At 32.4% G+C, this 14030-nt stretch overlaps 1 protein-coding gene across 3 annotated transcripts in view; it reads right to left on the reverse strand.

The window, feature by feature from the left end:
• Positions 1-14030, reverse strand: part of LOC129000739 (venom dipeptidyl peptidase 4-like) — a 52031-nt gene that overhangs the window by 32340 nt on the left and 5661 nt on the right. Inside the window, exon 1 of one of the 3 annotated variants that reach the window (XM_054427716.1) lies at positions 13317-13428. The exons of 1 other annotated variant lie outside the window; for it this stretch is intronic. In XM_054427716.1, the coding sequence (XP_054283691.1) occupies positions 13317-13397 (81 nt within the window). In that variant the 5' untranslated portion in view covers positions 13398-13428. Of the gene's footprint in view, positions 1-7157; positions 7248-13316; positions 13429-14030 lie in introns of those variants that run through there. One more of the 3 variants, XM_054427719.1, reaches the window with a different exon arrangement.

Raw genomic sequence — 14030 nt, forward strand, 5'->3', positions numbered from 1 at the left:
TTACACAATCGCCATTGAAGCGCCGTCAATGAGTGGAAACCTTGTTTGTAAGCTATTGGCGACGATCATGAATTGTCCCAGCCATATACAACACTGATTCAAGGTCTTTTTCTGGTTATCAAAACTCAAGAACAATTTTATACACAAATAATTTCTGGTTCCTGACCTGGATGATGCCTAAATATTTAATTTCATTTACGGTTACACTATGATATTGTACTTGCGATTAATTAAATCCGTTATGTAAGAAAAACGTTTTTAATCTCACTTGGTTGGGATTTGCTTTCAAAACGTGGTTCCGAAATGGTTGCGGTATTTGTAAACAACATTTGTAAACATATCAGTGACAGCTAGGAAAAATAATCTTGATCCGAACAGCTGTTCGTTATTTCATAGACGATTATGTGATAAAAATTGAACGAAAATTTTACAAAAATCGCACAAAACTGCATTTTTGAACTTCCGTAATTTTATTTACCTAACCCGCCATGTTAAACTTCCCTATCCCAAGCGTGATGTATATAACTTCGTTACTTCTCGAGTGATGTAAAGTTGAAAAAAAACTCACTCGGTGATGTAATGAAACCCATTTAAATAACATTGAGTGCTGAACTTAAAAAATATACCTCTATGGAGCCAACGACGTTCAACGCAAGAAATCAGCTGTGCGCTTGAATTTTATTGTTATGTTTTGAAGAATTTTCCTAACCTAGCTTTTGTTTGTAAATGAACGTTACTGTTAGAAGATGAGTGAAATGGTTAATGAAAAATATTGTTTGTAACCTCCTGTATATTGTCGGGTCAGTTAAAATCTTGTACGTTACACGTTACGCAAGAGCGTGTTTACATCACTTAGGTAAATTATGCAACTCGCTTCCGCTCGTTGTAACATTCACCTGCGTAATGTAAAAACGCTCTTACTACACTTGTAAGGTAAATAGCTATTACAAAGTAGTGATGCCATATTTTAATCACTAAAGACACTCTCGCCAATACAGTGAATACATTAAAATGAATTGGATCTTGATAGGTACTCTCGTTTTTACGGAGAAGATTGCGTAAAATGCCATCTTGAGTGTTACAGACAGACAGAAAAACAGAAAAACAGATAGATAGACAGACAGAAATAGAGATAAGACTCGTTTCTGCTTCTTTAATGTATAAAACGTAAAAATAACCTAAAAATATATAATTCTAAGCAATGTACAGACAAAACTCTAAGTTTATTTATATAGAAGATAATTGCGATTAAAGTCAATAATATCTTATTTTTAGTCTTAAAGTAAAATCAGCTGAAAACATTGGTTTGCATGAGCGCGCTTATCAGTCATATCGCGATATACGGTATACACATGTGTGCGCGACAAACAAACAATCGCTCTAACTAGGCTTGTTTGCATTAGCAATAATCTGTGTTTGCATTAGACAAAAGCCGCGCAATGAGTCTATATTTATGTTTTAAAAACGTGTTTTTCATGTTCTGTTTTATGCGTTGAAAATTTTGACCAAGTTGTATTCATGTATATTCATGTTCATAGACCTATTGCAATTGTTGCAAAGGATGGTTTTATTATGTGTAAATAATGTTTGTAAATATTGTACGTGTTTTTGATGTTCTGTTTATGTATATTTATTTGATGATACCATTATTGCGCGAATGCGGGTGTAACATGATGGCAAATGTAGTGTTTTTATTTACATTAAATGTTAGTCTACGTTTTACGTTGACCGAGTTGTTTTCAGGTATATTAACTTTCATATTGTAATTTTTGCAAATTATGTTTTTCTTGTGTAAATTATGTTTAAATAAGTAGCTTAATGGTACAGTTAACAAAATAGAATTTTAGTACTTTATTTCTATGTTTTAAATTTATTTTACAGCAGGAATGCACATGCTTCATTAATGCACTGTGTACATGAATGCATTCATAAAACATGTAAGTAAGTCCATTCGCAAAGTAGTGAATCATATATGAATCAGGTATGAGTAAATGTGACTAACTATGCTAAAGTTGCCAATACCACATTTGCTATGAACCTGCAGACTAAGATAATTTGAAGATGCTGCATTAGGGTCCAGTATGGACGGAAGTTTAAACTTTTATCCACCAAGTATAAATATGGGCTGAATTGATGCATACTTAAGTTGTTACGTCGAATATTTTTTAGATTTTCGAATGCCGAAAACGGATTTAATAAGAAGTGTTAGAATTTCATGAAGAAATGTCTATACATAAGAAATATACAGCATTCAATTTATTTCCTTATAAGGGTTACATGCCGTATTATCTACTGTATGTAGTAAATATTTACACTATGTACTATTTTTTAAATTTTAAGAACAATACGTTTTACAGAAAAATGGTGTAAAATTATATTGCCTTTTCAGAGAAAGTATAATTTAGATTGTGGGTTTCCAAAATATATTGTTTACAATCGATTCTATCGTAATGTAAAAAATACTCAATTGCATCAAGATATTATCAAAATAATTTGCTTTTCTTTATAGTAGATAGTCCGGTAATGGTTATGTGATATTGATTTTTAACGGATAAATGAAAATATTGACAGCTTTGAGGGGAGTTATTGAAAGGGTCAAACATAAGTTACAGCGCGAGTGAGGGCAGTGAAAAACGTTCTGGGTGATGGAAGGGGTGATATTGTTTTGGGGTTGTTGGACATGGGGAAACATCAACTTAAATTGGACTGTTTGGGGAAACTTTTATCATGGTTACTACATGGAAACTATAGCATATTTCCCATAGAAGAATAAAATGCAATGGGAGTTTATACTTTTACACAAAATAATCTGTTCTGCCTTAGATATAGTCTGTCAGTAAATAATTTTTCACCCCACTACTGTGAAATTACCTGTTTTCGTTACATGTTTATCACCTGCGAAAATTCATCATTACATTGTTTACTATGGAAAAAGAATGTTTACTATGCGAAAGTGATGTTTACTATCTTTTTTGGATTTTGTCGACGTAAACAAACAAAGATTTGTTATTGTTTTGTCAACTGTTTCAATTTTCAACAACCAAAACTGTACAAATTATTAACTTCAATTGGAAGCATAACCTAAAAAAAGAGTTTTGTAATCAATCGATTATTTAATGTTCCTAACTGTAATAGATAAATATCAAATGTCTGTTTTAATTAGGATAAATAATTAGTCTTTGTAGTGTAGCGAAAAGTAACGTTCAAAACGCGAGTGAAAGTGGGTCTATACATATCCTCGACCAAACATGGTCTCAAATAATGTAATACCTCACTTTCTACTCTTGTTGTGAAATATACTATTATAGAGGACACACCCCTTTAACATAACAATACTTTTGTTACATTTTTCATTACAGCTGATACCTGAACTAGTGTTGATAAAAGTTGGAGATCAGATAAAGATTATTGATAGGTTGACCTAACCTAACCCTGAACTGTATACTTTTGTTATGAAAATAATGTAGCCATTTTTAGATTAGAACTGTTGTTGCCTGTTTAGTATTGCGTTGCATCAATAGTCTACTCAGGTTGGTTTACAGACATAGAGACCTATTTGTAAAACATGGCCGCAAATGCGAAATATTAGGTAAAAATATTATTGTCTGCCCTTTAAAAGACCTACCGATCATGGATATTACCTTTTTAACATGGAAGAATAAGTAGAGCATCGTATTCACGTGTGCATTTTCCACACATATTGCAAGCACGCAAAAAGGCACAAATAAGTGGTGTTTTGAGGTACTTTTTTCCATTTGAACGATTATATGATCAACACTTTATCGTTAGGTATCAAGCAAATTTATGTTGCGAAAAACAAACCAGAATAACTGAATACGGTAAAAAAAATCGGAACGTAAGGAACAAGCAATAATTAAACTATTACTGATTTGCCTACGACCTTGATAATGGCTTGAAGTTACACCATCTTTACCATGCAATTAAATATTTTTTTTTAAATTTAATTGATGTGCTTATCCGCATTTTTTACATGTTTGTAAGGAAACACAAACCTGGTCACGTTGATATTATTAATTATGTTAATGTGTAATAATGATCTTTTTAAATTTACTAAGGTAATATAAAGTAGAAATATTATACTTTTTCCATACTTAAAAAGTATTTATGATTGTAAGCTACTAGAAGTAGCCTACTAGCTAAGCAAAAATTCTTTTCTGCTGGTAAATTTAAATAGTGCAAATAAAATAGTGTCACGGGTACTAAACTTCTACTAGCAATCCTGATTATTATTTAAATATGTGTCATAGTCACAGGTTATATTTATCTAGAGGTTTACCAAATCACATCACCTAATATTATGTGTAATATAACTCGTATTACAACTCGTCTATATATCTAATTCTGTAAGCCCAAAATTTTACAATGAAATTGTGAGCGAACGGGAGGCTGTAGAAAGCTGGGAGAGGTCTCATTTTAAAGGCCTGGGCATGAAATTTTGGGGAAAATTATTCATTTTTCATAAGTATGCACCAAAAGGTTGCTACGGAATAAAACAACTCACATTTAAATAGCATGGGAATCAAGGTCATGTCTGCTTTGTTTACTTTAAAACATGTGGTTTCACTTTATTTAAAGCATGTGGTAATATTTAATCTGTACTGTAATAGTGTATACTACTATAAAGCTGAAATAGACTTTTTTGCCAATTTCATTCGTCTGGATTAGTTAATGGATTACGATTGGTTGTGTTATAGGTATATCTGAAAAAAGTGTAAAGTTAGAAGTAGTTACTGGAGTAGGCAAAGGGGGCATATTTTCATGACAAAAATTAAACTAATATCTACACATCCTAATATGCCGTTTAAGTTTACGAGGATTCAATTCCCATTGCGATTACCTTTCGCTATTACTATAAATAAAGTACAAGGCCAAACCTTCACAAAAGTTGGCATTTATTTGAAAAATCTGTGTTTACCCATGGTAAACTTTATTTTGCTTTTAGCCTGGTAAAGCGGCCAGATGATGTTAAAATAGTACTGGAACCAAATAAAGACCAAGGAATCGACCAAAACGGATACTATACAACAAATGTAGTTTTCAGAGAGATTTTGTTATAGAATTAGCATTTTAAATTTTGGAGGATGACATTATCTCTATGTGTTTATGTAATATTCAAATAAATGTATGTATATTTAATTAAAACCAATAGCCATGAAGATTATTATTGAAAATGTTCCTTATTTGTGTTATGATTAGAAAGTTTATATTATAAATAAACACACTACATGAACAGTTCTTTGGATTTTTTTTTACATAGCAGACGTCAAAATGCATTATTCAGGTATCTAATAACTATATTATACATATTATAAATACAAAAATGTTAAACGATAATTCAAGTCAGGGTAATCCATGAGACTAATAATTTGTACAAAATAATTACTAGAATATATAGGCCTATATAGGGGCTATTGCCCCTAAAAGCCACTAGTATGATAACTCTAATATCATAGTGAAATGTTGTAACAGCTGGGAGACATGATAAATTAATTAATCAATTAATTTTCGCAGCTGAGTAGTGTAGTTTTGCTAATACAAAAACAAAAAACATATTTTTAAACGTACTGTAGTGGTATTTATTACTACCAGATTAAATGGTAAATTGAATTTTGTTTACGGTTAATATAAATCTTTTATTCGATTTTACTTGATACAATAAACTTGACCTAGTACCGGGGTGTTTGTTCTCCACAAGAATACGAGATAACAATCAACGTGTAAATTATCATTTTACCTCCAATGACTGAAAACAAACAATGGAAATTTCTTTCCCGTTATGCAATACAGTAAAACCAACTAATGTAAGTTCGATTTACTGCCAATTTTAGGTGTATTAGGTACTTTTGAAATTCTTCGATATTTTTTTATCGAGATAAATTTCAAATTGAATAAAAAAGTTAAATTGTTACTAATGCATTAAAAAATTGTTTTAAACTTATGCTTAACTTTATTTGACTTTGAGTTTTAAATTAACCTATTTTTGTCACTCTCCAACTGAAATTTTAAGTGCATAAAATTTTTAAGGTGGTATTTAGCTATAGTAAACATTTTATTAATAGTTTACTAAACGCCAATTTTTGACGTTGCTAAATTAAAACAAAATAAAAAAAGGATTATTTGACAAAGTCTAAACCCCTGCAAAACTGATTGCCTCTTACATAAGGGTGTTACTATTGGTATTGACTGTAAACTATAGTGGTTTATAGAAAATTTTATTGTTTATAGCCAATGGTATTATCCATGTACTCTCCCATGGTATGTTTAGACTTCAAATATATAAACTAAAATATAAATATTAAACATAAATATTTTAAGGTAGTCTATTTAAAAACAAAATACCAGCAACTTATATGCAATCCCACATTTTCGCGAATTTCCCTACTCTAAGCAGTTATTACAATAGGTGGAAAGATAATATCTAGACACGAGACCGATTTACTTTTACATTTTGATGACCCAGAAGCCAAAAACAATATTCGTTAAATATTTTATACAGGGTGTCCCGGAACTCTCTACCAATATTTTACGGCATTGCTCCTGGGTAAGAAACATACCTAAATATCATATTTAAATTGTCCGGAAGTCCTTAGTTACTCACACAGCCGCCATTTTGTTTTTTTTAGTTATTATTTTTTTCTAAAGAATGGTTAAACATATGAAATTGAAACTTTGCACAAACATTTATGACAACTAGCCAAAGCTACAAAAAAATTATGACGATTTTTTATATTCATAAAACAAAATGGCGGCCATTTAAAATTTTGTTTATTAAATAACTCAAAAACCGTTGATTTTATAAACATTATAAATGGCCGCCATTTTGTTTTATGAATTTGAAAAATCGTCATAATTTTTTTGTAGCTTTGTCTAGTTGTCCTAAATGTTTGTGCAAAGTTTCAATTTAATATATTTAACCATTCTTTAAAAAAAATTAATAACTGAAAAAAACAAAATGGCGGATGTGTGAGTAACTAAGGACTTCAGGACAATTTAAATATGATATTTAGGTATGTTTCTTACCCAGGAGCAATGCCCTAAAATATTGGTAGAGAGTTCCGGGACACCCTGTATAATTAGGTATATTTATATGATATTTAATATTATATTAAAATCATATTTATCTGTCAGTTCATTACCTGAGTGGATTGAGGGTTTCTAATGCTCGGGTCGGTAAATTTAGCAGCCAGTTCCTGTGATTTGGTCGTCATTCTGTCGCACAACTCGCGATCAACCACTCACTGAAGCGACTGGAACTATTTACCAACTGATAAACAGACGATATCAAGAAGCGTTGTTTCAGTGTTACCACCTGCAGGGAATTTTCCCTCGAAGGTAAATCTTATGACTTTCCGTTTCGGTTCGGTTTTCATGTTGGAATGATTGCGTGAAGTTAGCTAAAGCAGCGAAGGGTTTACAGAAGATGAAATATTGTTGTTTTAAACAAAAAACAATTACTTAAAAAATAAAATGTTATGAAGTTATTTTTGGCTTGTTCCGTAGCTGACAATTTGATACTTTTGTTAGTATCAAAGTAGTACATTTAAATTAATATAGCCTACTATTTATGAGTGCCAGTTGCCTAAAACTTTGACGAGGGCTATTTTACAGGATGAGCAAAATTTGTTTGAGGGATGAAATGAAACTCTTAAAACCCAGCCTATCCAAACTGGCTAATTATTTAAAAAAATCGAATAAAGATTTATTAATCGGGAATATATTATACCCACTGTTTGTTGTAGTTATAACCACTGTTTGTTGTAGTTATAACCACTGTTTGTTGTAGTTATACCCACTGTTTGTTGTAGTTATACCCACTGTTTGTTGTAGTTATACCCACTGTTTGTTGTAGTTATACCCACTGTTTGTTGTAGTTATACCCACTGCTTGTTGTAGTTATACCCACTGTTTGTTGTAGTTATACCCACTGTTTGTTGTAGTTATACCCACTGTTTGTTGTAGTTATACCCACTGTTTGTTGTAGTTATACCCACTGTTTGTTGTAGTTATACCCACTGTTTGTTGTAGTTATACCCACTGTTTGTTGTAGTTATACCCACTGTTTGTTGTAGTTATACCCACTGTTTGTTGTAGTTATACCCACTGCTTGTTGTAGTTATACCCACTGTTTGTTGTAGTCTGACACAGGAGATCGTTTCAACAAAGTAATTGACAAAAAACCATTTCACATCCCAATTTGTGGTTCTGTTCCAGTTAATTGGTGCAATTCCGTCATCCCTGTTTGTTGGCCTCTCAAAGTTACAATTCCTTTGTTTCACATTCCTCAATTCCTCGTACAAATTACAATTGCATTTAAATTTTAACAAGTGTTAACACTTTGCATTCATTGCCAAAAGCTTAGTAATGGACAGGCCAATGAGTAGTAAATGTGTACCTGTGAAACCTGTAGCATCAAAAAGTGCACTTTTATGTATTTCCATCATGCTGAAACCACTGGACCGATTTAGCTGAAATGCTCACAGTTAATCCGTTTGATGTCAACCAAGGCCCATGCCCCCGGCCTTTAAAGTTCAAAGGAAAAACGTAAATAATTATAAAGTCTAGTGGTGTGTGTCTACAAAAAATTTTCTCTACTAAACTGCAGGAAGTTTGGCCCTGTTATTACAAAGCCAAATCTAGGCATGTAATCCAATTTTTACTAATTCATTTACGTTTTGGAATCTAACTAATCTAACAGAGAAGTACGGAAAGGGCAACTATTCACTTTATTACTCCTTGTTTGACTTTAAACCACACAGTAATATTATACGACACCTTCCAGGTTATTGCGTTTACTTATAAAGCAGTAAAAAAGATTATGAAAGATTATGGTGGCACGTCGCCGAGGCAATGTATTACAGTAGTACGTTTTCTGTGGTATTACCCGTCATCAGCTGTTCTTCACAAATTATAGCGGGTAGCTCACTAGTTATCACATACAAATTGGTTTAGCTGAAATATCAATTTATACTTGTTACTGTAAAGTACGTGTGAATTTAAAAACATATCTTATTCAAACATATACACTTAAACATGTATTTCACCTCTTGTATAGTTTACAAAATATCACAAAAACCATTTAAGGTAAAAGCAACTGTCAAATGATTGTTCGAACAACAATCCTCTTCTTACTGAAATTTACATTAATTTCCAATTTACGCCTTCCTCATTTTGTTTGAAGGTGACGAAAGGCGTTTTTCTTAATTACACAACGCCATTCTGACATCTATTAACAGATGGGAATGAGTTTTCTAAGACAATTTCCTTTCTTCTACATTTACTTCTGTATTTATTTTCGTTTTTAAAAAGCTAGCATAGTATTTCATTACAACAGTTGTATTTAAAAAATACACACTAATTGTTCATATGAAGATTACCAATTCAAATCACTTAAGTTGGCCAAACTAAATAATTAGACTTTTTCCAAATTAAATTTATGATTCTACCATCCACTGAGGCAATTTTAAACATATTTATCCGATTCTTAAGAGCTTAATGTTAAAAACCAAAACTATGTTGATGTGTTAACTAGAGTTGATATAAATATTGTTGTTTCAAAAAAATCCTCACTCCAAAAATTAAAATGGGGAACATTTCTTTGAAAATTGCATACTTTTACGTCATACTGGTACTGCAGGAAAAACCACAGTCTTCAACCCATAGTGTTCGGGTCTAAAGTAGCTCTATTTTTCCATAAGGAGTTAAAATCTCTTTTACTCCCTAAGGAGTGGGGAGCAGGCTGGTCTAGTGGTAGAAGTCGGGACTTCAGTCCCTAAGGTCCCGGATTCCTCGCTAAATCACCGATTTTATCTTACTGATAATTCCGCAACCCCTAGGTCTACCGTGAAGTAATGTGAAAAAACTATCCCGTGCTGGCGTCCTAGGGGGAAAACTCCATCATCATTTTGCTCACTTGTTAACCTCTAATGTATCGAAAGTATCGGTTGTATCGATAGTTTTCAATCGATTGTAGTTCACTGTTGCATTGTCGTCGACTGGATACAAATTTGTTTACGTTGAATCAAAGAAGATGTATGACAAGGATCAGTTTGTTCTACAGAAAACCCAAGGAATTCAAGGAAACTATTGATATATTAATAGTTTGACATAGCGATATATATCGATAGTATAATGGACACAAAAACAATCATAACAGACGATGCCTTGCTAAGAAGATGCACGATAACAAAATTGAAAACAAGATGGAAGTTATTTTGTTAGCATGGTAAGTATTTTCTTTTGTATTTAAGTTTATTTAAATAATTGAAAAAAATCATCTCACGGGTACAAACTGTCAATTTTTCAAACCCTCACTAGTTTCCCGTCAAACTTGAGCTCGTGTCGAAAAGCCATTTTACGCCCTAGTGATGAAATATACCATATGATTTCCCACATCGTCACATTGTAGAATCGTGTACAAACTCTAAACAATAACATTTATACGTGTTTTCCCATTCCTCGATACAATTTACCAGACAATGTTTAGGACAGTTTTGCTGGTTCGTTTCACTTTGAGGTTTCTTTAATTAACTGTGAGCGGAAATAGCGCTTAACAACCGACCTCTCGATTGTTTGCGTGAGCTAGCGTTCAAGACTAGTTGTAGCGTTTTGTCTGATTTAAACTTTGACTTGCCCCAAGCATTAACTATACGCCATAAATTGACTTTGGAACCTCAAGCTATACCTTGAAATTGTCAATGCTTCACCTTAGAATGGCTCAGACTGACAGGTTTTTGCAGACGGAATTGCAGCGAAAATGTTGCTGAATTAATCTCAAACTCTTTTAATTTTGAGGTAAGTCTTCTGTAATGTAAGTATGTTTTTGGATAACATGCAATTGTTAAAAATTCAATTTTTACGTTGTAACAGCTTCAAATTTAATTTTGGACATTGTGGCACTAGAATTTTACAAATAGAAATTTGGATACTCTAAGAATTTTGTTTGCAACACCACCGAGATAATTTAGAAGTATAGGTCTATGCCGCTGTTCTGTGTCTTGTAGGAAAATATATCAACTATCTGCAGCCTACGGACTAAGAAATAAAAAGCACCACTATTGTAAGTTGATTCATCTGCTTAGATTATGTCAAACTACCTACAGTCACTATTCTATTAATGTAATGTTCAGATGGTCAGAAATTTCACAAATACAGTACTTTTGATATTTTAAAGTGTCCTTTATATCTAAATGTAAATACTGTAAGATACTTTTTGCTTGCTACAACACTTAATGTGAATTTCTTCTCCGTGGTCGAGATAATATCTTCCATCTAGAGCCTAATGACAAGGTATGCAAATAGAAAACAATGTTCTTTTGATCAAATCCTGATGGTTCGTCTGAGGTTTATAAATACATCGGGAGAAAATCCCCTTCTCTGACCTTCAAGTCACGACCAGTACAACCACTTTCTCACAGACCTACTTCAAGTGCAATCTTTGAAAACAACAATACAGTATTTGAAACTCACAATTGTCTAGTGAAATGTAGCAGCAAACAGATGTTTTCAATATATACCCGTACGATGTAGAGCTAAAGTAGTTCTTTTCCTCAAAGAAAAAATCTGCTGGAGTCTATTTCTTCAAATTTACAAAATGTATATTTTATTACTGAACATTTCGTCAGCAGATTTGTTTTACAGACAGAAACTCTTTTGAAAGCTTGTTTCTAAAAACAATCGTTACTATTGTATACTACAAACATACGTTTACTATTGTATGGAGATTTAATTTTAAGCTAATTAACTTCAGAAATGTCTAAGCTTGGCACGGAATATAATTCTTTAAATGGACCGATAACGTCATTTTGGGACCTCGCTCATTTTCCGAAACCTAAACCTACTTTTGCGCGTTAGGTTCTGCGAGATACTGTCAAAACGAGTTACTGAGACATAAATGTATAGATTGCATTTGCCTATTTTCCACTAAGCTTGATACAATTGCCAATGATAAACACAGATAATAAATAAGTTATATCACCACATAAATGTGAAGCTTCTTATTTTAAATCAAACATTTACAGCATTTTTGTTATGTATGTTGTGTTTTGAAAGTTTGAGGCTTTTTTAGTTTGCTGTAAGTATAGACTTTCCATGAGAAATTTATGTTTTTACCTGTGATGTAATAAGTGTTTTCCAGATGTAGAGGAAACTCACTGTGTTATAAGCAGTAAAGTTTACACCATAAATTAGTTATTTCCTATCTTGACTCATGTACAACTGTATGTACTACTGTCATGCACAATCGCTAATGTTTTGTCACATAAAAATGGAACATAAGTGCAAGTGCAAACTGCATATAAGTTTCCGAATAATTCTCCTTTGGTCTACCTCTACTTTATATTTTGAATACCACATAAAGTAATGGTTTGGTCTATACCTATAGTGTAGTACGAGGCGTATTTGTTTCTGTGAAAACTCTTCATACACTATAAAGGTAAATTCACACATATCAGTTTACTAGTTCCGTTACAGTCCATTCACAGTTTAAGTCGCACATTAGACCTACCTATGATAAGTGTTGGTGACAAGCTAATGAGAGAAAGTGTGTGTAAGATTGCTGACACAGTTTATTAAAAAAAAAATTAACTAGGCTTTGTTACACATTTAAGTAAACTAAAGATCGTCCAGTGGTCGAAAACTCTATCAAAAATACCTAATGTACAGTCTTCTCTATTTTCACCCCACGCTATAAATAAAAACATTTGATTGGAATTTCTTCCATTTGTTTTGATTTTCTGTTTATATTTCGATGTTATATCGTCACCAGCATGGCAACCCATCAGGCCCATGTTATTTTTTTTATTATTAATTTTCTGTGCTTATTTTCGAGCCTATTTTAATTTATAAAGGGATTCTGCACAGCTACAGGAAAGTCTCTTTCTAACAGTATGCGTAGATTTTCCCTCCAATGCACACGAGCTGAGAAAATCTATTAATATATAGATAATGCATATAACGATTTACTATTTTCGCCACACGATATCAGCCTAAACAACGTATAGTAAAACGTTTTGAAAATGCAATTCATTAACTTCCATTTCCATTCTTTAAACATTGAATTTGCTCATAAATTACGCCTCAAAAATCACTTTAAGCAATTTATTAAATTAAAATATCAATACAATAGATTATAAGAGTGTATAAAAGAATAACTTTTTGATTTATTTGAAAGCCAAAAAAGTTGTATAAATTGTATCATTGTCTTAATATTAAACCAGAGTCTTAAAAAGGGGAGATTGAAGAAATGGGGATTGAAGAAAATTCCCAGTTAAATAAAATTTTAAAATCTTTTTTTGTACCTGGTTGTTGTCTAACGTGGACATATCCATACGATCCACTCTCGGCCAATCCCCTACTTCAGAATTTGTTTTCCCACTCATTTCACACGACTTCGCGCATACTGCAGCACAACACAGCTGACTCTCGAGCGACAGAATTTAAACTGAAGCGAAGCGCTTGCCGCTTGGTACGTTTACAAGTGTGAGTAGCCCCCTCCACGCCCACAATAGCCCCCCCCCCGTCCTACTATCACTATATCACTAGACTGACCTAGGCCTAGGCCTTGGTGTAGTGTGAGATTATCATGTATACGTACATGTGTACAATAGTAGATTAACATATGCATACGATCATTCGTTAATTTGGACATTGGTATATTAACACCATTCATTTATAGGTTTAGAGGTACAATAATAGGACATACATTCATACGTTCAATAATTTGTACAATGGTATATTCACACCATTCATGTAGAGGTTTGGATGTACAATAATTAGTTAGTACATTAACACGTTCAATAATTTGTACATTCGTACAAACTGTTTTTTATACAATCACCATTCATGTATACGTACATTATTCGTACAATAATAGATTAGTACATTCATACGTTCAATCATTTGCTCGTTCATATATTCTCGCCATTCGTGTATACGTACATATGTACAATAATACTTTACACATCCATACGTTCAACCATTTTTAAATTGGTATATTCAGACCATTCAATCAT

Source organism: Macrosteles quadrilineatus, unplaced genomic scaffold (assembly GCF_028750875.1).
Source record: "Macrosteles quadrilineatus isolate MER2022 unplaced genomic scaffold, UCM_ALF_1.0 Scaffold_8__2_contigs__length_117827958, whole genome shotgun sequence".
In the NCBI taxonomy this organism is placed as follows: Eukaryota; Metazoa; Arthropoda; class Insecta; order Hemiptera; family Cicadellidae; genus Macrosteles; species Macrosteles quadrilineatus.